We start from the raw sequence: 27041 nt of genomic DNA, 5'->3' as shown, positions 1-27041 counted from the left end.
CGAGCAACTGAATTTCTAGTTCATTGTAGCTACGTAGTCGGGGACCACACTGACCAGAATGCACTGCGGTCTAAACACAGACTCTGATTGGCTGGTGAGAATTTAATTCAGGAAGTAGGTTAGTTCGTGAAATTATACATTTGCCGACTGAAAATCCTCCTCATGACATTCCGCTGTTGAGATTCCCACGAAGTAAGGACACTTATTTTCTCTGAAAGCTGTAGTGAAGAGTTTAAAGGTCGAATTTGTTTCAGAAACGAGACTCGCTTCTCCGGCATATTTTCGATATCAGCCAATACAATATCATGCAGAAGCAGCTGTGGTTTGTAGCTTTATATCCAGTCTCTTTGCACAGTCCCAGTCTGGTTACTTTACATTAGCAAGCTAACATTAGTCAAAGTAGTATTAAAAGTAAACAAATCACGTTTATGTGGATCATCATTAAAGACACACCGTGAAGACTTGCAAAACTGTGTTGTAATTGACTTCCTCATGTGTTGCTCAAACCTGTTCCCTCTCTCTCTGTACAAGCCAGTAACTCTTGTGAGTGAGATTGCTCCCTCATGGCTGGCAGAAGAGTCGTGGTCTTCCCCTCCTCAGCGGAGCTGGGTCCGGTGCTGGCCCAGCTGGTGACATCGCGGGCTGAGAAAGCCATCATCTCTCATGGCAGGTTCACGCTGGGCCTCTCTGGAGGAAGCCTGGCGTCCATGCTCAGCAAAGAGCTGCTTGCTCTGCCAGATCTGGACTGCAGTAAGTGGGTGGTTGGTTTCTGTGACGAGCGACTGGTTTTCTTCGACGATCCTGAGAGCACCTTTGGGATGTACAAGGTGTGTGTTTGCATGTGTCCTGGTTCCATGAATGTGTGATCATATTTTACCCTGAGGTCTAATATAACCCTATGTTTCTTTTCCAGAGTCAGTTGTTTTCCAAGGTCAACATCCCTGACCGTGGGATCTTAACCATTGATTCCTCTCTGCCAGTCAACGAGTGTGCAGAGGATTATACCCGTAAACTGAAGGAGGTGTAGACGTCTTTACTGTTCTGTGATCGGCTAAAGACCTAAAGTCACCCATGCATCTTTTTTTAGATTTTAATATTTTCCTTCTTGTAAACACTCAGGCCTTCCCAGCTGATGACTTCCCAGTGTTTGACCTGCTACTGCTGGGCATGGGCCCTGATGGACACACCTGTTCCCTCTTCCCAGATCACCCTCTCCTAGAGGTGAGGGCCTTACTTTAGTGAGTCTGACAGACGTACAGGCAAAATGTATAATGTTGGCCTGTCTATCTGTCAAAGTCTTCTTATGAGGGACCCCTTCTCTATTTCTCAGACTTAAGAAAATTAAGTTTATTAAACCAATATGGGATCATAGTTTTGTTTGGAATACATTTATTATATTTGATAAATGAATGAACCGTGATATAAAGTGTAACTCTTATTTTAGGAATATCTATCAATGTGCCACTGGTTATTAAAATCCAAGGTTCTATGCATTCTGCAAATGTTTCTGTAAATCATACAGTGATAGATTTTTTTCTTCTTCATCCTGGGAAACATATTATTTTATTTTATTCTGGCAGCCTTGCTAAGTAAGGTCTGGAGGCATTTGGGAGTTTATTCTTTGATGTGGTGCCTGATTTGGTAGTCTAGATAAACGATGTGTGTTTTTGTTCTTCTACTTTCCAAGACACTCTCTTGACCATGTATGGAATAATGATAGGTTTTGATGTAAGCACCACTCCGACCTTGTGGTCTGCAATGTTATGTCTTGTTACACGTCTGTGCCGCATTCTCCCTCGTATTCTATCATATTTGACAGTCGCACTATAGTCTTGGTTTGTGGTTCTCACTTTGGCACTTGGTTTCGGCGACTGTATACATTACACATGACAGATGATTGGGTTTGGGTGAACCCCATATACAGGAAACAAAGAAGATTGTGGCCCCCATCAGCGACTCTCCCAAACCACCGCCACAGCGAGTAACTATGACCTTTCCAGTGGTGAACTCTGCACGCTGTGTGGCTTTTGTCTCAACGGGAGGAAGCAAAGCACCCATTTTGAAGGTAAAATGTACACTCTTTTACTGAACACCTCTCACATTCATAATCTTAAAACTCCTGTTTCTATGTCATTTCAGATGAGGGCATGTTTAGACACAAAGCCCATAGAATATGAGATAAAGAAAACAACTATGCACATTATCACATCAATGTACATACCTAGGTTCTATTGTATGACTTTACAGTTATAAAATAGCCCTGGACTAGTAGAAAACCATGTCAGGAATAAAAATTCACAAAAAGCAGTTTTATGACACACTGACCTAGTAGAAATATGGTTATACTACGGTGTTATGTAACAATGCTGTTGTATTGTAACACATTCTTACAGGAAGTGCTGGAAGGTAGAGAGGGTCCGGTGCTTCCAGCGGCCCGCGTTGTCCCGACCAACGGCGAGCTGTTCTGGCTTGTTGATGACCCCGCAGCTGCCTCCTTAACCATCCAGGTGGAGAGGCTCGGCTCAGGGGCAAAACTCTAGAGCTTTCCATCTGCCAAATGAAGGCAGGAAGTCAACACTGGTGGGAAAACCGGATTGAAGAAACTGGAAAATAGTGCAAAACATTCCTACTTTCACATGAAGTAATTGGTTTACAAAGGCGAGGTCGTAAGATAGGATAGGGAGATGAACAAGAAAAAAATTGAGGAAATGGGTCATGGGTTGGAATTTCCAGCATAAGATTGAGCACTTATTGGAAAATGGTTAGTGTGCAAGTGTCTCAGGTGAGGTTTAGCTTGATTCAACTGAAGTTCCCCTCTACTCAAAAATGTGTTTTGCTTATTGTTAGTTCAGTTGGATATTTTACGTTTACTGGACAGAATAATGTACAATATGTGCAGTTTGCAGTTTGTTATATATGACTATATATATGCGTGTATGTATATATATATATATATATATATATATATATATATATATATATATATATATATATATATATATATACACATGTATGTACGTGTGTGTATATATATATATATATATATATATATATATATATATATATATATATATATATATATATATATATATATATATATACATACATGTATGTATGTACGTGTATATATATATATAGTGTATGCATGCATGCATGCATGCATGTGTATTCATAAAACAGTCCACTAATCTGATAGTTATTATATTAATACACTGTACAAGTATTTGTTCTGATTCTCAACTCTTCCTTCACATCCTTTATAAAATGTCCAATAAAAGCTTTGAAGCTGAAAATCAACAGTCATTTGGAAACTTGGTGCATCTTACAACCATCTGTAACCCTTGTGTTTTTTTTTTAGCAATTTCGAAAACTAAAATGTTAATTGAACGTTTGCCTTTAGTCTTCACTGTGTAGTCTTGCTCTAGTCCAGAGCCCATCCCCTTTAAGAGCACATCCCACCCCTTTAAAGCACAACTTTGCGGCGTTGTCACATCAGTAGCTGCCTGCTGCACAGATTTCGCTCGGTGATGACCGCGCGAAGTAAAGAGACAACTTTTCCATAGCGGTGTCTCGTCACGAGCCACATACCTACATCTGTTTTGGTCGTATTTCTTCATTGATTGTCACAATGCCCGGACTCGCCTGCCTCCCCGCCGCCCTGCTTGTCTTGCTGCTGTCCGGCTGCGCTCCTGCTCGGGCATACTTTGCGGAGGAGCGCTGGAGCCCCGAGTCTCCGCTGCTCGCTCCCCGGGTCCTCCTCGCGCTCATCTGCAGAAACTCCGAGCACTCTTTGCCGTATTTCCTCGGCACTATCGAGCGCCTCAACTATCCCAAGGAGCGTATGGCTTTGTGGTAAGTTGGTACATGGACGTGGTTGTTTCACCGCAAGCTAGTCGGCAGCTAATATGGAAAGTTAACGTCCATGTTGCCAGGTTTTTTTTAAGATTAGAAAAAAAAAGTTGAATTTTTTCCAAATGTTCCTTCGGAAAATTTGAAGTAAGGCGGCGCATTCCTGAGCATGGAGTTCTGAGTCAAAATGGGGTGGACCTGCAGGGCATGGCGGGCTACTAATGGAAACAATGTTGCATTGCGGGTTAATTAAAAGTGTCGAATCTACAAAATAAAGGACAACAGCTCTGTGTGATTTGCTAGTGGATTGGTTGACTTTAAAACACCAACCTTCACCCAAACCCTAGCCAGTGAGACAGAGGTGAGCACATCTGGCCGCTCTGCTCATCAGAGGGGCCATGCATTAATCTGTATACGTGGATGGGGAGGGGACTGATCTGGCCTCGAGGGGAGCCGTATGATTTCACACAAATCCTAACAAAGTGACTTATTGTCGTGCATGTACTGCCCATTAACACACACAGACACACACCTCTTTAGGCTACCTCTACTTTGCTTGCCTCCAGCCCATAACCAGTTAGGCCTCTGTGTGATTTGCTGGTGGATTGATTGACTGTGTGACCATCATGTCAGTGAGCAGATGCATTTCATAGCCCACATATCTCCATCTTATTGGGCTTGAGCCCCTTACTGCACGAACTGTAACAAATATCTAACTAATCAATAACTTAACTGCATTCAGTGTTTGCCCTCTTAAGGACATTTTGTGCATTTCCTGTTCATCCTTTATAAAGTAGTGTTGAGAAAAGCATGAATTGGGACAATTTGCCTACTTAGCTTTGTGCAGGGTGGGACATGGCAACCTTGAATATTCACTCTAAGTGTTCATTAAGGAGACTAAAACCTAGTTGTGTCATGCTCTGGTATGGCCCACTGGATTTTCCAGGACTAATGCAGCTGCACGCTATCTGTCATTTGTGACAAATTTAGCATTCAAAGGCAATTTTCTTGCAGGGACTCCAAATGGATAATATAGGCCTTTAGGCATCTGTCTACCATGCTCAGACAAAGCCGAGGGAAGTGAAAGGGAGGTGTTTCTCACATAATAACAACATGCTCCAACAGCCCACCCGTACGTATACCCCCAGAGCATTTTGCATGACTGCCTGGAGGGCTCGGAGAGGTATGCTCCTCACTCATCACCCCCCCACCCCGCCTTTTTTTGTGAGTGGTGTAGTTGGATTGCTTTGTTGTTTGGTGGTCATAAAGCTCAAATGTAAATATGGTTGAGGTAAGGACAGTTTTGTCAACATTAAACTCCATCTGTGAAATGCAAACAGCTGTTAGATGTTGTAAACACCTACGCACTGTATGCTTTTTGCAGCTGCTTGTAAGTATGCCAAAGCCTCAGGATCCGAATCGGCTGAAGTGTCATTTAGATCTCTGGTGTCTGCAATTACCCCTGCATTTCAGCAGACTAGATGTCACTTGTAGAAGCATGTTAAGACCAACAAAGGTACATGCTTTTAACAAATACTCATTTTAGGTAAACATTAGGGCGGAAGAGTCGGTGTAATTTAAAGTTAGAGAATCTGGACGGATGGACGCCAGGAGTGAGGGATGCAATGGTTTAGCAAGAAGCTGCTGTGTTCTCACATATCCATGTGAAATCTGTCAACAGAACCCAGCTTGGCTGTCGTCCCTCTGAGCATAGCACAAACTCTCCTGCAAAGAGAAAATCTGCACTACAACAAAGACTGTCGACCTAAAGAAAGGAAGGCTGTGGATGTGGTTTTCCAGCATTATTTCTCTCTCTTGCTTGATAAAGAGATTCAGGCATATGTAATGACTACGATTTACATGTGGCTTGATTTAATTCCTCTAGAGAATTAGATTAAGGATCTAGGAAGTTATCTAACTTGTATACAGTTGTCTCACAACTGTCGTCAGCCAGTTCAAATCCATTTCCTTCTGCTTTAAGCTGTTGCTGACGGTTTCACTTCTGTAAGGCTGTTTATTTAGTATGGTAAGGTTTCCGTTTTATAATTGTCTAAAGTGTGGCATGCTACCCTGAATCATGTAAACTCGATGTACAGCCAGTGTTTTTGTTTTGTGATGTTGGTATCATTAACACTTGTGTCAGTTCCCACAGCTGCAGACAATACGCTTACACAAAGTGAACACTGGGCTTTTGTTATTTGAGTCATCGTATTGTCTTTCAACTCTTGTCTCAACTTGGATCCAGTCTGGCAATATTCCACATTCTGCAAATGTCACTGGCTTCACTTGTTGATAACGTTGAACCCCACTGATGTTAAATCATGCTAATCATTAACACTTGTTGTTTATTGACAGGGTAGCAACTGATCACAACAAGGACAACACCACGGCCATTCTGCGTGACTGGCTTGTCAAGATGCAGAGCCTTTACCATTATGTGGAGTGGAGGCCAAAAGAAGAACCCGAGTTGGTTACTTACTTGAGTTTCTGGTAATATGTTGTGTTGCTAAAAGGGCTCACAGTCTGATTAGTATCCAAAAATCTTTTGTAGACATTATCAGAATGAAGATGGTCCGAAGCAATGGGGAGACCTGCGTTATGAGCACGTTATGAAGCTTCGGCAAGTAGCACTGGAGTCAGCTCGTGAGATGTGGGCGGACTACTTTATGGTAGGTCAGCCAAACTGCTCCTTACTGGCACAAAGAAAAGCACAATGACACTGAAAATGTTTCCATTTTAAAACTGTTTCTCCCCAATTCTTTATTGTTCAATAATAGCAGCAGAGGATGAGGACAGAGTCAAGTCAAAAGCAGCAGCACAGTAGTAATTTAAGCACCACTAAGGGTGTTGAAAATTGACCCAGTTATATTTGTCTTACTTTATGATTAAAGTTGATCTGGTCTGGTTCATTTGGAGCCTTCCACTGACACAAAGCTTGACTCAACTCCAACCATATTTTAAAATGCACTATTTGTATTCCACAGCCCACATTGTTGAGCTTCAGTGGGGTATAATTTTAAAGCAAAGTACCTCCAGAATTACAATAATCTTGTGCTGCAAATTTTGGAAACTCTCCTAGACTTCGCCCTTGAAACCAGTTTGTTTGCCATCTCAGTTTTAGTCCTCCATTTAACAATGCTCAGCATTTCTTTTGTAGAGTCAATTCATGGCGTGCAACACTTTGACTATTCACAAACATATTTTACAGTGTATCCCCCTTCTCCTTGTGTAGTTGGCGGACTGTGATAACCTCCTCACCAACCCCAATGTGCTCTGGAAGCTCATGAACGAGAACAAGACTATCATCGCACCAATGCTTGAATCCCGTGCAGCCTATTCAAACTTCTGGTGTGGGATGACCTCTCAGGTATTGTGTTGATGATTAGCTGTACATGCTTGTTTTCCAAGTTGATTATTGAATGCTCTTAAATTCTTTTGTCTTCTTCAGGGTTACTATAAGCGCACTCCTGCCTACATACCCATAAGAAAGCAGGTGCGCAAGGGCTGTTTTGCAGTTCCCATGGTCCACTCCACTTTCTTGATTGACCTCAGGAAAGAGGCGTCCAGGCAGCTGGCCTTTCACCCGCCGCACTCAGAATACAGCTGGGCTTTTGATGACATCATTGTGTTTGCATTCTCCGCTCGGATGGCCGGTATTTTACAACTCCAATGCTTAAATCTACACATTTTCTCTTGAACATTTACAACCTAAACGTTGTGACTTCACGTTGAGAAAACATTTGCATCCTCTGCTCTCCACAGATGTTCAAATGTTTGTATGTAATAAAGAGACCTATGGTTACTTCCCTGTGCCACTGCGATCCCACAATACTTTGCAAGACGAAGCTGACAGCTTCTTGCACTCCATGCTGGAGGTTAATGGTGAGGAGCTTGCATTCAGACTGAGGGCTTTACTTCTGCATCTGACTCCCTTTTTCCAAGAGCATGAAGTCTGTATTCTACTGCCTGCTTCTTCATCTAATGAAAACTATCAGCATGGGTTTCTATATATCATTTACACCATTTGTGCATCCATCTTCCCTCTCACTGTGTAGTGCGAAATTCCCCAGTGATGCCTTCTGAATACATACGTGTACCTAGAAAACAACCTGACAAACTGGGCTTTGATGAGGTGAGTATCAAGGGATATGAAGATGGAGTCTGCAAAATGGTCTTCTATCCACTTGTGTGCTGAAAGCCTCCCCTGCTGTTAGAAATCTGTAATTGAATTTAAATTGACTGGCTCAACTGTTCCCCGTGTGCAGGTGTTCATGATAAACCTGCAGAGGCGGACCGACCGCAGAGAGCGTATGATGAGCGCATTACAGGCGCAGGGGATTACCTGTAAGGTCATTGCAGCTGTTGATGGAAAGTAAGTTCACTCTGTTTTATCATTCCTTGCATTTATTTAGTACTTGGCCATCTTGTATATCTGCACTATTTCTTTACCATTTGGTCACATTTGTTCTTTCGCTTCATTTCAGGGCAACGAATATCAGTGAAATTAATGCTATGGGCATCCACATGCTCCCTGGATATAATGACCCCTATCATGGTCGCCCGCTGACAAAGGGAGAGCTGGGATGCTTCCTTTCCCACTATAATATCTGGAAAGAGGTGAACTGCAGAAGCCAAGTTTTTGAACGTTTGTGAACCACACAGATGCGTAAGTGTTTGATAAATCTGTGTCTGGCCTTAGATTGTGGAGCGACGCCTGGACACCTCACTCGTGATTGAAGACGACCTGCGCTTCGAGATCTTCTTCAAACGACGCTTGAAGAACTTGATGAGGGAGGTGGAGGATGAAGGATTGGACTGGGATCTCATGTGAGATTGTGCTTCCTGCACAATTCCTTGACTTGTAAAGTTTGCATTCGCTTCTCACTCCACCGTTCTATTTCTTTCTTCCAGTTATATTGGTCGGAAGAGAATGCAAGTGGATCACCCCGAGAAAGCTGTGCCTAATATACACAACTTAGTGGAAGCAGACTATTCATATTGGACGCTAGGCTATATGATATCATTACAAGGTGCAGAGAAGCTTTTGAAAGCAGAACCACTGAAGAGGATTTTGCCAGTGGACGAGTTTCTTCCGATCATGTTCAATAAACACCCTGTGTAAGTGTACCCCACCCAGCGCAACACACTCATAGCATTAACTTCTGCTCGGGAGTTTTGCCTTCTTTGTCTTTCTTAACATTACCCTCTCGTCCACAGGTCTGATTATATGAAACAGTTTAAAACCAGGGACCTGAAGGCATTTTCAGCCGAGCCTCTTCTTGTGTATCCAACTCACTACACGGGCGACAAAGGCTACATCAGCGACACTGAGACCTCCACAGTGTGGGACAACGAGAAGGTTCGTACGGACTGGGACCGAGCACGCTCAGGAAAAACTGGGGAGCAGGCTGAGATCAGCACCGAGGCCCAGAACTCTGATGTGCTCCAGTCGCCTTTGGATAGTACAGCACGGGACGAGCTATGAGAGGAACCGAATGAGCCTCTCAATATTTTACAAACCACCATGTTTCAACTTCAATTCTTTTGATTTAGCATCCCAGCAGGGATGTGACATCAGAGTTTGTAGAAGGATTTAATTTATCCAGATGTGACGAGTTAAAAAGGGAACAGGTGTGTCTTATGTTATCTATTTGTAGTTTTTTTACTTTATAAAGGCACTAGACTTGCCATTTGTAGTGGCATTTGCAGTACCCAACTTCTGTCTGTCATACAGAAATTAACCTCTTAGCAAAGAATGCAATTGGACGGTAACATTTCAGTCATTGAGCAGTTAACTTTGTCCTAATTTGAGTTTATACTGTGAAATGCTTTTTTTCTAAATATTTCAAGATGATGACAACAAAAATCAAGACTTTCGCAGACATTCATGTCTTAAAGCAAACCTTAATCATTTTAAATTTGTTGGTCCATGAGGAGAATATTGTGCATGTCTTTTGCTTTGATCTTTAGTATTTTGTCGTTTTACACTTCATATTGTTGTGTTTTAAATAATCATAAGCCAACACTTAAGATGCTTGTAGCAGAGCTTTACCAAAACAACAAAACACAAAAACAGTTGCACTCAACTCAGAATCACAGATTTATAGACTGCTGTAGAGTAAATACGATGCTGTTCATTATTTCTGTGTGGCTTGTCGCCACTTTGGGATTGTTTTGCCGTTGACATGGTTATAGTTTGGACAAACCGTTGTACACGCATCAAACTTGGTGGCTTGGGAGTAACATGGTTATAAATGCCCTTGAAAAGAACCCACCTAACCACATCCAAGCACACATTAGTCTCCACCTCTTAATCATTTTTAGTTAAATCTCAATCTGAGCAAATTGGGCGAGTAAAACCTGATAAAAGGCCCCTGAAAAAGAGAATATACACAACATAAAGTCTGTATCAAGTTACATTTTACAGATAACGTATTTATTCTGTTATGGTTTTGCCTTACATGGCTTTACACTTAATCTCCCACAAAGTTGATTTTTGTAGATCTTGCACGAAAATGATTGTGCATTGTGCCAACAAAAAATTAAATGTTTTATTTTTAAAAGTTTATTTTGTGATTACTTTGATATTGCATACTATCATGCTGGTGTAACCAAATGTTCTCTGTTCAAGTTTATGCAACTTTAACTTTTAACAAAATGTGAACAGACAAAAGATTGTAGGGCCCGCTTCACTTATAACTTTGTTCTTAAAAATACTTTTGTCACAGATGATGTATTATTGTGATGGAGGTTTACTATTTTGAATGAGATGCTTCTGTTCCAGTAACTGTTTATTGAGACCTTTTTTACACCTCGTATGCACTCTGAACTTATGTGGATCTCTCAAAACAGAGGTGAGACATTATACTGCATTTATACCTCATTCATTCATGTTTGCCCTCACTTGTCTTAACTTTGTTAACCCTCAAGGTGTCATCGTTTTACTGACACTGCTTCAACTGTGAAGCTGAGGCAACATCAAACAACCCAATACAGAACCATTGAATAGAGTGTAAGCTTCTCTGTTGATGAAGTAAAGAAGAACTTTATTTTATTATGTATTCTCATGTACAGATGACATATCAGCTGTTTTGTTACACCACTACCTGCAAATCCCAAGGTGAAATGTATGTTATGAATGTCACATATCTGTAATATGTTAATACATACATGATATCCAACCTGTTAGCACTTCAACTTCTGCTAAGGCCATATCCCCCCTTCCAAAATGACACAATCTATTAGCACAGTGGCACCTGTGTGTGTGTGTGAGGGGGGGGGGGGCTTGGAGTGACAGCAAGACACACTTCCTCTTCCCATTGTGGTGAAAAGATTGGCCAACCTCCACTCTACCAGAGGACGATCATTCTGTGAGCACAAACGGCAGAAAGCTGAGCGCTGCATGCTTGTGATTTGTGTGTCAGTGTGTGGAGACATTGCCGTGCAGATTTCCGGCCTCCCCTCAACTGAACCTTAAGGGTAGATGATGTGTGTGTGGTGTTGGTAGGGTCCAGCTCCTGTGGTAATAGTGTAGAAATGGAAGCTCAAGTGGAAAATGCGGATTTTTCTCAAGTCACAGGTGAGTACAAAGTTTTTGTTGAGGAAGAGTTGCCTTTCAATTCACTTACTTACTTGCTAGGATAGTTTTTTTAAATAGATGAATATTCTCTTGCTGCGTGCTGAATTGAAACTTGCTGCAATTATCACAGACGTATTGGTATGTGGGTGTATGCACAATGTGCCTGGATATGCTTTTGTTAATGCTGTAGAGCATCCTTGTCAAAGGAGTATTGGTGAACTTCCTGAACTCTGTTACTGTTTTGACACATTTCTTGTTCTGTCTTTTTGTGTGACTTCTGTATTTGTATTTAACAAGTTACGGCTGTCTTCAATCTTTGCAAAAAGCCCAGAGCTGAACATTAACTTAAGATCATCAGTGAGACTGGTGTGACGGTTGTTGAAATCACATCTAAGTAGAAAGTTTTGCATTATGCTCGTAAATTCCTAGAAACATCGGGAACTTTTCACAATGCAATGTAAATTCATGAATGTAAAACATATATTGCAGCAAACTAAAACATTCAAGAATTTGTCTCTGATTAAGAATAATTTTACTCACTTTCATACTGAAACATTGCTGGTGTGAAAAACAAGAACTCTATGTTCACTATGGGACGTGACACAAATTGCAAGCAGGATGTGGTTACCAAAATGGAGACGTGTCTGAGAGAGCGAGACTGCTTTTTCTCATTTGGTGTAAATCCATGTCAGAAACATCCGTTACATAGCGGGAGTCCAAAAGGCTGAAGCTTCATTATCAAAACACAACATGTTGTTCCGCATTATATTTTAGTTCACATTCAGTCCGAGAACTGTTTTTCTAAGAAGTGTAAAAGGAAATGCTCTTTGATATAACTTCAGGATAGGAACCAAGTCTGGTTACCTTACTTATTCTTCTTCTTTTTGCACAATCTTAATTCATTTCTTTTGTTTTCTCTCAAAGTGCAGTGTTATGTTGTACATGAGACGTTTAGCTAATGCTTTATGTTGAGCATAAAGTTGTTTATTGTAGTGCAGAGGTAAAATAATACACACCTCAATAGCCACATCCCCAAGATGTCAAGGGACCACGAGAAAGAAGGTCAGAGCTACTTGTCGTATTCTTCATTCCACCCTATCTGTGTGTTTTGAGGCATTGTAAAAGAAAGAAAACACAATGTGGGGATCTGCAGTCTGTTTGCATATGCAGAACTTAATGCTGCTTTTATTTCTTCATACAGGCTTTTAAAGGCTCTTGTTTGGCCTTACAATTCTCACAAAGATAATAATTGTGTCGTGTTAGAGATAGTCTCAGAAGGTCTGTGTAGCTTGTGTTTGATGGTGAGGATCACATTTCAGGATCTCAAGTCCACAATGGTGTTATGTATATGACACAAAACATGTACTTCATGTATTTAAGCTTTTCCAATTTCTCATTACAGATGTGAAGAAGGTACATCATAAATCTGAAACCAAGCGATACAGTGAAATCTTCAGAGACTTTGATAATCTTGATTTATCTTTAATTTCTACGTAAGTATTATATATATACAAATGAAACGGTGCTACTAAGTGTTTGTCTTGTCTTGCTGCAGCTTGTTCGGTTTGATCCTAATACTGCGACGGAACAAAACACAGCGGTTAGTGAAGCGTCATTCATAGATGCTATAGGAAACCATACAGGATGAAACTGTTCAGATCCATTTGTCAATTCAAAGCCACAATTATGATTGCATGCACTGGCAACGCATTCTTTATCATGTCATGCTCTAAATCCAGCTTTGTGTCAACCACTGAAGACGGTTCCTTTATAGCACATTCGCCCAAACCTCATCACCATTGCTGTGAAGTGGCATTGACTATTAAAGTACAAGTGCAGGAAAAGTAAATTGGCAAAAGTGTGTTAATAAATGTACCTTAAAATGTGCATAAGGCAACTGTGTGTCTCCTACATCTGTCTGGCAGTAAGTGTTCACTTGTAGTATGTTCCTCAACAAACCCTGAGCCTTTTTGGGTATGGCTATTTGTGTATGTTTCTCTCACACATCTCTACATTATTTGTATATTCAGTTCCGGGGAGGATCTGCTCGCAGACATTGAGTCACTGTCCATCATAGAGTCCATCTCCACAGGAAGCGGAGATCTCACAGAGCAAGAAGTGTCTGTAAGGAATCAATACTCAAAATTAATACAATAAATACTTATGTCTGGTACTTGTATTGTTTTTCTTGTTGAAATTACTGATCTCACTGACACCATAAAAGTGTTAATTGTTTTAAGTAACCACTTACAGAATGCTGTAGATTGAATTGTATCAGGAGCGGGATCAGTGACGCCAAGAGTAAAAGTCTTTGTGAAAATACTTTTGGTCAACAGAATCGTGCTGAGGCCAACAACGTGGATGGAAACCAACCAGGTATGATGTGTGTGATTGGTAAAATGAACGAAGGCAGTGTGGAGTTGAGATAAACTGTAACACTGTACACTTGGAATCACCTACACTGAATGTTTTCACCAGTCTGTGAAATAGACAGTTATTGTTGGGGTTAAGGTCCCTGGTTTGATTACCAGCTTATCTCAACAGCAGATCATGAGTGATGATGTCAGTTGTGACATTTAATTGAATATTATCATCAATCTTAACTTTAGCGAAATTAGAGATGAGATGTAATTGCCCTGCTGTAACAAGATTAGGATAAAGGGACGGGATTAAAGCAGGAGACAGCTGCTCTCAGTTTTTACCTCAGACACAAGCAGAAGACAGAGGGGTCTACCTAAAGAAGGAGGTGGTCTGAGTTAAGCAGGCTATTACTGTTAAAACATGGGAGAAAGGACGAGACTGTTAGTGCCAAGTACTCCAACCTTAGTTTGACTCCAACTACAGGCCACAGCACAAAGTAAGAGATTAGGAATTATAGAGACAGATGGTGTTTAAAGCACAGTGGACATAAAAAAGTAGAAACATTTTTGGCTTCAAGTCCAAACCTGTCTAACCCTGTTGAACGCGGTCACTGATGCATTATCCTGTTAAATGTAATTCCTGCTATCAATCTGCAATAATACCAGATCATTTGTGTATGGGTACATTTCATATAATTACATCAAACGATGATCAATGCTCACTAAGTACATTACTGGAACATGCTCTTTAGCAATCTGGTTTCATTTGTTTCCATTGGTTGGGAACAAATGAACCACCACCCGCTCTGTCACACAACAGGAGGTAAACCTCACTCGATGCTCCTCCTAAAGCCTGTCACTCTGAAACCTGGACCTGACAAGGATAATCCCCAATCCAAATGCAGGAGGCCACAGCCATGGAGGGGCAAAGAATCTGCTCGGAGGCCGATTTCTAAAAGTCCAAAGAGAGGAAAGGCTAAGAGAGGTCAACCTTGGTGCACAATCTGCCTGCAAATCCACCTTTCTTTTGGAATGGGCAGTTCTTTCTTGTACATTTTGCTTGAATATAGTGAAAAAAAGATCACCCTGCTTGGATTTTTTGCATTTTGCCGTCCGTGCAAAAGAGCAGACCAGAATATCAGATGCATGACTGAGTGAGGAACTTGAAAGAGAAGTCGTTGCATTCTTTCTGGCAATGCATGCTTGCTCAGTTAAAAACAGCTGAATACTTTGATGAGCAACGTGGACCGTCAGAAGAAGTTCCTGGAGTGCATCTGTTGCTCTAACCTTTGGCTGCAGGAGAAAATCAAGATCTCTTTTAACATATTTTACTTTTTTTTGGAAATGTTGTGAAGTGGAACACGGAGAGAAAGAGGAAAAGAGAAAGTTGTGTGGGGCGAGTGACCATGTGATTGTCACGCTTACATCGTGTGCCCTGTGTCAGACTGCGGCAGGGAGGAAGAACCACAGTGGTTGTCATATCAACGCCCTGCCGGCCTGACCACAGTGGAGCTTTGACATGACAGAGATACTGTGGACTGGTACTGAGTGGCGTTGGTGACTCGGCTTGTCTCTTTGTAGCTGACTAGAAGTGAACAGGTGTGAGAGGGAGGGGCCAGGCAGAGAGAGGAAGAGGGCAGAGGAGGGAAGTTATTTAGCTAAAGCTGTTTGTCTTGGGTTCATAGACACCTTCCTCTCTCAGGTCACATCCCTTGTGTGTCTACTGTAAGACTTGAGCTTGATTAACAAGTTTTTTGCCAACAAACAACAGTAGACATTGTGCTTTCATGTAAGAGATACGCTGAATGTGCTGAAACCTACTGGAAACCACAGGACCTGTATTCTGATGATGCAGCTATATGATCTGCCATATGCAGTCAATGTTTTCTGTTTTGGATTTGTAGACCTTTTTTATGGGACATTTTTGCTTTTTAAAAAATAATCTTTTTATTGTCTGAGAAAGTCTAAGAGTCTGAGGATCTACTCTAGAGTAGACAGGTGTTTCTTTGAGGCTGGGGGCTGTTGGAGTCCTCCAGGAGTGACAAGCGGTGGGGTGTAACCCAATGGACACTGTGTGAGCCCTGGGTCCAGCTCCAAGTGTGCGGAGCCTGAAGTGATGCTGATGTACTCCCTCACAGCCCAGGAAGCGGACCTGGCCCTTTGTCGGTGTGATGATGGAGTGGAGACGGCGCTGCAGTACACTAAGATGTGGTGCCGCTACGCCAAAGACCTCCTGGCATGGATGGAGAAGAGAATCAGCTTGGGTAAGTGCACATGCTTCTGAGAAAAGGAAGCAGTAGCGTGACATTCAAATGATTGTGATAACATATCTGTGGTAACTCTATCAAAAAGCATCTGTGCCTATCATGTTAATACATTTGAATACAAACTGCACACAAAAACAAATGTGATGCAGTGAGTATAAAATGCAAATATATACTGCCTCTAAAACAGGAATGCAGTGCATGAAAATCCTCGTTTGCACTATGCTGTCACTTGTTATAGAAAGTATCATCATTTAGTTGTTTTAAGTGTTGGCTTTTTATCCTTTTGTATGAGTCCTGCTACTTTTTAATAATACTTTCTTATAGAGGAAGAGCTGTTGTGTGTTGATTCAATTTGGAACTATAATTAGCACTAGCAACATGAGCTCAAGACACCCACGTATTCCTCGAAAAGTCTGATATATATATAGACATTACGACAGTCGTCAGCAAGCAGAACCTTGCTTTATATTATCCATCAAAAAAGAGCCAATGCTTTGTGCTTGTGAGAGGGTTGATTTGTGTGGTAAAACACCATGTTGTAACCTGCAATAATGTGGTCTGTCTGTATTATTTCCCTCTGTGAGGGCGCCTATGGGTGGTGCAGTAACCTCGGTGAACTACACACAGTACACAGAGGGAGAGAAAGGATTAAAGGGCAGATTAACAGGGCAGAGCAGGTAAATAAAGGAGACGGGGTGTATTTGGAGTCCATAGACACTGATTATCCTCGTTTCAGCCTGCACAGGTGCCCGGTGTCCACACTGAGATGCTTAGCATGAAAGTCGATTGGCATCAAACAAAACAGGAGTCCTGCTCAGCTGTGTGAGCACCTTGTTAGGCAATAGCAACAGATGAGTAACACTGGGTGGAGCTCAGCCCAAAGTGCTGTGGATTACACATATTAGAGCAACACTGTGAGATCCCTAATAGCAACAGTATGGTGTCCATTTTAAAACAGCCAGATCAAAAGAATCCTTTTGTAGTTCTTGCTTGTGTCAAAAGAGACCAAAGCTGTTATTCAGTAAATCAGTTCCACTGATGAGGTCAAAATGAACGACCAGCTCAGGAGGTTTGATGAGCTTTTAGTAAATAGTGAGAGTTAGATCACTGAGCTGAACCAAAATCATATCAAGGCCACACACTAATAGCAGTAATCAATCAACTTTTTTCAGTCAACTGTCCAATTCTACTTGTCTTGTCTTGATGTATTATATCTTGTGAGTAATTTAAGATGATAAAAACATGTTTCTTTGTTGACAGAACAAGAGTTTGCCAAAAATGTAATCAAGACAGCTGAAGGAGCAAAAATCAATGTGGGGCAGCAGGTACAGCTGTGTTTATTGCATGTCTACCAGAGAAAATGCTTTATGATGACCACAATGTCTTACTACTGACATGTATTCCTACAATACAGTTGTGTTTGTAACATTTTAACTCTCTTAGCTGTATGTACTATAGGAAAGCTGTCTAAAGTTGTCCTTGCCTTTGAAGGAGATGATGCCCCTGCAGTACATCCACACAATGGCGCTAGAGCAAGACATCAAGAACAGTCTCACTTCTAGAAAGACGTCAGAACTGCTACAAAGCCGCTGTCACCAAGTATGGCCGTCCACACACACGTACAACAAGTTTGAGTTTGAGCCAATTCTCTCTGTCTTTTCGAGGCGGGTATATGTTGCCACGACTCTTTGTTTAATTCAGTATCTCTGTCCCAAAGGCCTTGGCTGCCAAGAAGAATGAGATCGACAAGTGGCGCAGGGAGTTTAAGGAGCAGTGGGCAAGAGAACAAAGGAGGATGGTAAGTGAATTAGGAATCTTGTTTATGTCTGAAGTTGTGCTCAGTTTATTACACTGTCAAAACGAATTTACTCAACTTCAAGACATCCCAACAGTCTGGCTGCCTGAATAAGCATCTAAAGCAAACATATTTCCCTCTGTGAGAAACGTATCAGTCTATTGTGACCTTGTGGCTTTCTGCTGAAAATATATTAGACTGCACATAACTCACACATTTTTCCTCTGTGCGTCTCCCTCGCGTGTTTTCAGAACGAAGCAGTGACGGCTTTTAAAAAGGCTCGTCAGCAGTACTTCCAGCGCTGTGATGAGCTGGAAAAGGCTAAAGCAGTTTCTGCTAAAGCTGTAGACGACACAGCTGGATTCAAAACACTGGATAAGAGGCGGAAGTCCAAAGATGAAGCCCAGACTAAGGTGAATGTCTCCTTAATGCACTACATTAATATAATATGCAGATATGTAGTTTGAGTTTATTTTACCACAGAAATAATACTGGATATTATATTTTTGCTCATAGTGTGTTTATGACGTTTAGCAAATATCAGGTCTTCTCTCTGTCTCCTCCAGGTGATGGAGACAGAGCTTCTGTACAGACATTGTGTGACTGACGCCAAGATCCGCCAGGATGAGTTAGTAAAGGTCAAAGAGAGAATTATTTCCCACATTCGAAAGCTCATCTGTCAGGGAGACAATGTCCTCAAGGAGGTTGGTATAAAATTGAGGAAACTAAGCATCTGTCTTCCTGTCAGCTTGTTTCTAGATTGGGTATTGACTGCAGCAGTTTCTATGTATAAACGATTAAACGTGGTTATGGTACAAACATAGAACATGAAGTCGTAACGTCATGCATTTATTTTAGTCACAAAGTAAACAGTAATGACTTGGGCCACTATGTAAACATTTATAGCAGCATTAATTTAAAATACTGGTTTTGAAAGAAAAGTTGTATAAAATGACACATATTTGTTATTAGATGAAAGTAAACCATGTCTCAACCCCCACGTCTGCACCAATACAAGCATTCAGTTGTTTGAATGTATCTACTCAAGCAGTGCTTTATTGTTAGTCACAAACAAATTAATTACTCTTGTAGAATTTCTACACATCATTTACTTTTAGTAAAAACAGCCTTTCTCTTTTGTGTTGAGGTTAACACTTTCCCAACAATGATGAAGATCGATACGCAAAGCAGTACTCTGACATTTATTACACTTGTGCAGCTGTTTGTTGATAAATTAGCTCGTCTCCTCTCTGCATCAGGCCACAGTCAACATGTTTTACTACCAGCGGCAGCAGACCGAGCCCATCCCCCTCGGCTATCACAACCTGGAGTTGACGTGCAGGTCACTGGAGCCTGGCGAGCCCTACAGGCTCTACATCCTCAGCAAGCGTCGCCCTGAACAACCTCTCCAAATCTTTACCTTCCAGGAGTATGCTCCTCAGGGCAAAGGGTATGCCAAACTTACTGACTGTCTCTGCTGTTATTGTATATGTAGCTTTTTAATAGAAGCATAATGTATGTGTTTAAGGCCTGCAATTAAACTTAATAAGTCAAAACAAGAAGGTAATTATTTATGAAAATGTGTCAGAAAGAAAAACTCTGGACACTGTAGATGTTTATGTGTGCGCAACTCTTAATTAAATAGTTCATGAATTTCAAGTGGGATAAAAGCAGAAAAAATAACTTTATATCCATGCACTTCTGCTTTCTATACTTTATTCATTCAAATGATTGTCACAATTATTTTTATTTATAAGGAACAAGCGAAAAACCAGCTACCCTGTCAGCGCTCTGCAGGACTCTTCCCCTATGACAGATGATAGCCCTTCCAGGCGACACAGCGATGGCAGTAAGGACTCCCCATGATTGCACCATGATTCAATAAATGATGTGCTTTAATTACATTCTTTTGTTTTCTTTTGTGTTTTGGTGCACTTAAGGAAGAACAGGTTGCAATGACATTGAGAGTTTTGGAGGCAGTTTAGAATCTCTGTCCAGCCCCGGTAAGCACAACCTTGCATTTGTTTTTGTAACTTTACTTCCACATGCATATGACAACATTTCAATTATGAACATGTTTCCTTTCCCCTCTACTGTGTCTCTGTTCTACGGCAATGCATAATTGAAGCCCACACTAATAGGAGGCTGCCTAAAACCGCATCCACTTTGACAATGTCATCAGACGACATGGACGAACGAGATGTGGCGTCAGAATCAGGTTTGTTTTTCCCTTTTTAGACCTCTATAACCCAAATCCATGCCATGGGAATTATACTACATCATTCTATACTCTCCCTCTCCCTTTACCTACAGAATGCCTTGATGGTCAGCCGGTCAAAGTGCGCACGCTTTCCCGAGCGGCGCTTACACACCGACTCAGGAAGATGAAGAGCAAGATGGTCAAATGCAAGCAGTGTGAAAACTACATTGTTGTCAATGGGGTTGAATGTGAGGAGGTACGAAATAGGAGATATTTACAGCCACGGCATCTTTAGAAGAACAGCAGAACGTAAATGGTTCTGAGCAAGATTGTTAATGTCCTCGGTCCTGTCCCACCTTTAGTGCGGGCTGGCTTTGCACAGGAAGTGCATGGAGGTGTGTCAGCTAGAGTGCGAGCACCGGAAGGGGACCGTGTTCGGAGTGGACCTCTCTCTGCTGTCTCGTGACGGGCCAGACGATGTGCCCTTTGTGGTGATGCTCTGCACGTCTGAGATTGAGAGCCGAGCTCTCTCGGTGCAGGTATTATTTACCATCACAATGCCGGGCAATGTAGAATAAAGACAATTAAGTGTTTTTTTTAACAATTTTCTCCTTGTGTTTTTCTCTGAGGGGGTGTATCGTGTGAGTGGGTCCAAGCCCCGCATCCAGAAGCTCTGTCAGGCCTTCGAGATACAGAAGGAGCAGATGGACCTCTCTGACCTTTCCCCGCATGACATCACCTCGGTCCTTAAGCACTTCTTCAAGGAGGTACAGGAGTCATTGCCAAGTGAACGTCTCTGAATGAATGAGGCTGATTATAAGAGATGTTAGTGTCATAGCTTTTCTCTCTGATCTCAGTGAGTAACCTTTCTATTCCTCACTCTCTTCCAGCTCCCTGAGCCCTTACTAACCTTTGACCTGTACAATAATTTCATCATGGTGGGAAAGACCATTCAGCACCTGAATGAAAAGGAGCCGACACCAGACACTAACGAGACAATGGACATCATGCTCAGCCTGCAAAAGCTACTACAGAAACTCCCTCCATATTGCTACAGCACCCTGCAGCACATGATGTCTCACCTGCAAATGTGAGCATGCAGCAGGGTTACAGACCCTCCCAGTAGATTCATCAAGAATTAACATGACTCTTGAATGTGTCTGCGCTCTCTCTTCACAGAGTTTCAGAGAACTACGAGAACAAGATGTCGGCGAGCAATTTGGGTATCGTGTTTGGGCCAACACTATTGCGCCCTCTGGTGTCTACGGACATGTCAATGATTGCCCTGCTGGAAACCAGTTATCAGGCGGTACTTGTTGAGTTCCTCATCACACACCATGACAAGGTGTTTGGTGTTCATCGGAGACCCAGTACGCCTCCTCCCCCAGCCCCCACTGCACCTCTCCCAGCCACCCCTCCCAGGGCCTCCTGTGACCCTGATGGGGAAGTTTACACCAGTTCGGAACATGAAACCTCCTCCAGAGAGCGGCCACACTCACTAGAAGTAAGTACAGCAATGACAAAACATTCAGCTCAAGCCCAGACTTTAGTGTTTGCTGCTGTATTTGAGTGTGTAGGATTTTTATTGGCCTCAAAAGTAAACCAACTGCTACTACAGTTTATAAAGAATCAGAAGCAGTTGCTTGGCATTCACATCGGTTATAGTGAGTTTGTGCCTCAACTACTTTTCCTGATTAATTTACTTAATTTACACCTTACCACCTGTCACCTTAACCTCATGTTCATTCTGTCAGGATTAGCATGCTACTGCTGCTGGTGGTACTGCTGCTGCTGCTGCTGCTGCTGATGCGGCTAGTGGTAATGGTGGTACTGCTGGTGCTGCTGCTGGTGGTGGTACTATTTATACTGCTGCTGGTACTGCGGCTGCTGGTACTGCTGCTACTGGTACTACTGGTGGTGGTACTGCTGGTACTGCTGCCGGTACTGCTGGTGGTGGTACTGGTGGTACTGGTGGTACTGCTGCTGGTACTGCATTTCTTCTGCTCTCTGGTCTTCTATAGCATTCTGCCAAGTCTGCCAATACTATGTGGAGTCAACATTTCACTTCTATTGCTTATAAACAGAAAATAATTCATCCCTCTGTGGACATTTACCAAGTGGATTAGAAACACAATGATCTGTCCTACAGGTGACTTTAATAGGTGAAAAATAGCGGCTATAATCTCATAATTTAAAATTGTTTAAAGGATTCCTAATATAAAAGAGTCTGAATCATCGAGTAATAATTATGGGCCGTCCTGTTATGCTTCAAGTTTTGACGTGGTCTGTAAACACTAGCAGAAATCCACCACTCAACTTGTGTCATTCCAACAGAGTCGAACAATCAAGAGAGAGTCAAGCGAGGGTTATATATCTGACAAGTCTTCATCCAATGAGGCGGTGGACCAGCTCAGCCCTGAAGCCAATGAGAGAGCAGGTAGGCGGGACGTAGTAATAGAGCAGCAATGCCTGACAAGGACAGGTGAACAAGATAATTATATAATTTAATTCATAGTGTTGGTGTTATGTAGTTTGTAGATGTTGTTTTTTTTAGTTGTTGCTGTGCTGTTGCTGTTGCTGTGAGTTATAGATCAGAATGTCATCTTGTATGTTTGCTGCTTGAGGACATGTTTTAATTAATCCTTCTGGAGATCTGGTTGTTTACTTTATTTCTCACAGACAGGGGATTTGTTCTAGCTTACGGTTACTCAGCATCTTCCTAAACCGAATATAAAGTGGGTGCAGAGTGCCTCAAGGGTGTGTTGTTCAGTTTTTTTCTCACTTTATATGTTTCCTCAAGTTATTCATAGAAATAAGACTTATTTTTCACTGACGTAGTCATCTGTAAAACTGGGGGAGTCAGATTACCTCGCTGAGTCTGAGGTTTTCTCACTTCTTCGCTTGCTTTGCTCTTACTGTCGCTCTTCGGTGCTTTCTTCTTTGTGGCCACAAAACCAAGCAGCTTTAAAGCTTCTATTCACAATCAAACACATACTGTATATCAACCTCAAATACAGACTAGTAGAATTAGTTTTGAACTTAGAAATCATGACTATTTTCTTTCAACCATTGTTCCTAAATGAAACAGCACCAGGTCTTGGGATGTCTGTGAATTACCGGGTCATGATTTCTGGAAAGAGACTCTTTTTTTCTCGCGCTTTGAGTGCCATGAGTCGAGTGCCATGCATATTCAATTCAATTCATTTTGTGTAGCCCCAAATCACAAATTTGCCACAAAGGGTTTTACAATCTGTACACATACAACATCCTCTGTGGCCCTCATATGAACAGGAAAAACTTCCCCCAAAAACCTTTAACTGGGAGAAAGAAGGAAGAAACCTTCGGGAGAGCAACAGAGGAGGATCCTCTCCTCGGATGGACAGAAGTACTATAGATGTCATGTGTACAGAATGAACAACATAGCAGAGTTACAGCACATTAAATGATTATGAAATTATTCATATAATGAGAGTAGTAGGCTTGATGAAAAAGTTTCAACAACCAAAAATAACAGCAGCAGTGGATATAGTAGAATAATAATAAGAATAAAAGTAATGCTATTGGCAATAGTAATAGCAATTATTAATAATAATAATAATAATAATAGTAGTAGTAGCAGTAGGTGTTACGCAAGAACACGGTCGAGATATATAGTCCCATTATATTCAAGAGAAGGCCAATATCTCCGAAACCAGGCAACTCATTCTAAAAAAAATCTACTTTGATAATTCCAACAACAGGTAAGAGGGAAAAAAATGAGTTTTTGATTTTAGGGTGAACTTTCCATTGAAGTTTTCATTCAAAATATTGCAAGATATTGCCACGTTAAGGTTCTGTGTTTGAACCTCCTGAAAACAATATGCTGCAGCCACGTTTATCTTAATCAATAAGCTGTGTTTGTATAACTTTTATGAATTGCATGCTTGCTCTCCCTCTTCTGCCTCAGTCTTGGCTATGAGAGGGGCATCGAGCGATCCTCAGGGTGAGCCGATGGGGGAGCCGGACTCACATTTGGGGACCCAGCCACACCATCGCTTCACCAGACAGCCTGTGAAGTATTACCGGCATAACCCAGGAATACGACTCCCCAATGCAGGTTGTGCAGCCAGGCAGGCTGCAGCCCCAGCAAGAGGATGTGCAGGGAGTGCTGACAGCAGCCGCAGCTCTTCTCCAGAGCCCGGGACACAGAGACTTTCCCAAAACTTAGGTGTCCACATTGAGAACACCCTCCAGCCCCACCAGGCCACCGTTGCCGCAGAGAATACAGTGGACGTCCCACTGAGTCCGCGCGAGGTTGTCCAGTACATGCTGGGACTGGACTCAATGTTTACATCAGTTGTAACCACAACATCATCCAGTACAACACAGGAGTCTTCTCAGGAGTTGCCATCTGGAAGTCAAGCTACTCAAAGCTTAATTCTGTCCAACAGACAGAGTGCTGGACAGAGTCCGGCTCTGTGGCAATCCCCAAATGCACTTCCTGTTGAGCGCAACCTGACCTCACCAGCACAGAAGATCCTGTCTGGCCTGAAGCTGAGGCGCAGCCACTCAGGGAAGGACGAGCAGCTGTTTGTCTGAGGGAAGATAGAAATCTCCAGACAGTCGACTGAAATACATTCACACACGCTGGAAGATATACAATAATGTATATCTCCTTTATTGTGTGTAACCACCATCAAGATTCATGCCGTTTTGTATTATTCAAATGCTGTAATATTTCAATATCAATACAGTATCAATGCACAAAATGTAACTGTCTTTAAAAAATTCATGAAATGCTCCAAACTCTTATTTGAGTCACTCTTAAGGAAACACAGTTGAAAAGTTCAGACTTGATGCTTACTTGGATGCCACTGCCTTATTAATCCTCTTTAAGATGTTTGATCTGTTGACCATCCAGCTATCTAGTATCCAGACGAGAGAGGCTCACGTATCTATCCATTTTGAAATATCTCTACTGTATTTGAATGTAACAACCAGGTGGTTTGATGTTGCAGGTTGAGTGATGCAAACTATAGCACTTAAGTATTAGTTTTGGTCCTGAACAAACAAGAATGAAATGCAGCTAAATACAAATGCCCTCGAGTGTTGTATTTTTAAGATAATAATATTGACATATGATTAATACGATTTATATATTTGTTGTTCTTTTTGAATGTCTATAAGATATATGCCTTCGTTGGAGTCACAGTGAAGACATCTTAACACCGATATGTCATCTTAGTGTCCTGCACCTTTTCTGTTCTGACACAGGGGGGCGGTGTCCTCCCAGTGTGGGAGGAAAACCTGCCAGACACAATAGAGGGCAATAAACCTATTATTTTTAATTGCATGTTTTGAGATGTCACTTTTCCTCCTTCTAAATCAGCCTTTTTCAACCATAGGCCTGTTTCAGTTTTGAGTAAAAATGTCTAAAGTGAGGCAACATTTTCTGACGTCTCGATGGAATTACGGTTGACTGTTTCTGTTCTCATCTTCATTTGTCTTTGTCCTTTCCAAAAATACTTCACCAGAATCAGGCAGTTTAGGCATATAAACATTTTTGCGCAACAATATATTCCTGTTTACCATGTGGAGAGAGAGAGAGATTAATGTCTCACTCGGTATCAACTGCGCCCTTTAAAAGTCTCCGTCTAACCTTGGACACAAATGCAAAAGATCATCCTTGTCTGAGTTATCAATAGGCTGCATCATCGCTCATCTTCCCCTCATCATCTCCCGCACCTTCTCCCTCCCTCCCTCCTTGTCTGTCCATCTCCTCCCTCTGCGCCTTTTTACGCACAAGTCAGAGCGCACACACGACTGGCGGAGAAAACGGGAGAGACAATAGACAATAGTTTGGGTCATCATGGTATTTGGATTTTTACCGTATAGGTAACATGCGCGCCGGACTGTGAGAGACAGGTGAACGATCTATGAACGCGTCTGTCCATTCACTGGCCGAAAGTTGCCCCAGGTTTAATGTTGCCAACCGAGATTTCAGGAGGAGTGTGTTTCACCTCAAGGTAGGATTCCGTAACTCAAGAACAGGTTGTCAGTGAAGGCTGACTTGTGATTTTCAAATAATGTTGCTGCTTGAATTGATGTCTGACTTTGATTCCTACAGCGACGCTGGCGGGGATCCAACATTATTTTGTGTTTAAAAAAAAATGCTCAGGTTAAAAAACAAAATACAATGAAGTCACAGTGACCTTTTTTATCTGATAAATTAGGATCTAAGGATTTGGTTTGGCAATCCAAACAAACAGAAGAGAACCGATTGTATTACCGGTTGGGTTTCATTTGGTGATTCAGCTTTTGTCTGATGCTTATCGTGGATAATATGTAATTATGGCATTTGTTCACAGCTGTTTTATGCGCAATCACAGCCAGTTGTTGAACCAAAACAGACTCTCTGTCTTTTTTCTTTTCATAGCACGAGGTAGTCCTGCCATTTCAACGGCTTTTTAACTTAAGTTTCATAACTAACAGATTTCCTCTGCTATAGAAAATCGTACTACTTTGAATGTTAATCTTTCCAGTGCGCTTTGACATCAACTTCATGGACCGATTTATTGATCCTACTGGTCCTCATATCATATGGCAATCATGTTTCCTTTAATTAAAGCTCCAGGTGACCTGCAGCAAAGTTAATGACGTTTTTTCCCAACATTTTTATTTCGGTAATCATTATCAGAGTGTCAGGCTGTTAATCTCAGCATGTAATTGTCGATGCATTACACAAATATGTCAGTAATGTATTCAAGCCGCAATTAGGCAAAAACATCAAATTAGATTAGCTGTATTTACATAATTCTTTTGTTTTATTTCATTACTTAATTTTGTGTGGCAATGGGACAATTTCCTTATATGTATTAGCCTATTCTGCATTTAGTGGATTTTACAGGCTAAATGTCCAAGCCTCCCAAAAGTAATCTTATTATGAAAATTTGGATTCCTTACAACGTTTTTTCATTAAACATAATAATAATATCAAATTGGAACATATACT

General features: G+C 41.6%; 4 protein-coding genes across 4 annotated transcripts in view; all 4 read left to right on the top strand.

Annotated features, from left to right (window-relative positions):
• The first annotated feature begins 562 nt into the window (after positions 1–562).
• On the top strand, positions 563–2546 carry pgls (6-phosphogluconolactonase). The gene is made up of 5 exons (XM_079233051.1): positions 563–827; positions 914–1021; positions 1120–1221; positions 1925–2065; positions 2394–2546. Exons 1-5 carry the CDS (start codon positions 564–566, stop codon positions 2538–2540), a joined length of 762 nt encoding a protein of 253 aa, XP_079089177.1. The 5' UTR covers position 563; the 3' UTR covers positions 2541–2546.
• Positions 2547–3628: 1082 nt separating this feature from the next.
• colgalt1a (collagen beta(1-O)galactosyltransferase 1a) lies at positions 3629–10415 on the top strand (the record flags this gene model as incomplete). Its single annotated transcript, XM_079233048.1, has 12 exons — positions 3629–3852; positions 6205–6315; positions 6401–6518; positions 7082–7216; positions 7298–7502; positions 7612–7731; positions 7905–7981; positions 8115–8221; positions 8334–8466; positions 8549–8676; positions 8761–8967; positions 9067–10415. 12 exons carry the CDS (start codon positions 3629–3631, stop codon positions 9332–9334), a joined length of 1833 nt encoding a protein of 610 aa, XP_079089174.1. The 3' UTR covers positions 9335–10415.
• An 879-nt stretch (positions 10416–11294) lies between these two features.
• On the top strand, positions 11295–25348 carry gmip (GEM interacting protein). Its single transcript, XM_079233590.1, has 20 exons — positions 11295–11428; positions 12831–12921; positions 13459–13548; positions 15880–16052; positions 17316–17380; positions 17547–17654; positions 17773–17853; positions 18102–18263; positions 18417–18554; positions 19110–19300; positions 19608–19699; positions 19791–19853; positions 19979–20068; positions 20164–20306; positions 20413–20589; positions 20680–20817; positions 20941–21140; positions 21230–21554; positions 22385–22487; positions 23997–25348. Exons 1-20 carry the CDS (start codon positions 11386–11388, stop codon positions 24626–24628), a joined length of 3105 nt encoding a protein of 1034 aa, XP_079089716.1. The 5' UTR covers positions 11295–11385; the 3' UTR covers positions 24629–25348.
• A 663-nt stretch (positions 25349–26011) lies between these two features.
• Positions 26012–27041, top strand: part of lmx1al (LIM homeobox transcription factor 1, alpha-like) — a gene marked incomplete at both ends in the record, with an annotated part of 15152 nt that continues 14122 nt past the window's right edge. The window contains one exon of the mRNA XM_079233788.1: positions 26012–26055. Within this exon, the coding sequence (XP_079089914.1) occupies positions 26012–26055 (44 nt within the window). The remainder of the gene's footprint in view (positions 26056–27041) is intronic.

This window comes from Taurulus bubalis (assembly GCF_910589615.1).
Source record: "Taurulus bubalis genome assembly, chromosome: 17".
NCBI lineage: Eukaryota > Metazoa > Chordata > Actinopteri > Perciformes > Cottidae > Taurulus > Taurulus bubalis.
This window is presented reverse-complemented; position numbering and strand designations above follow the sequence as displayed.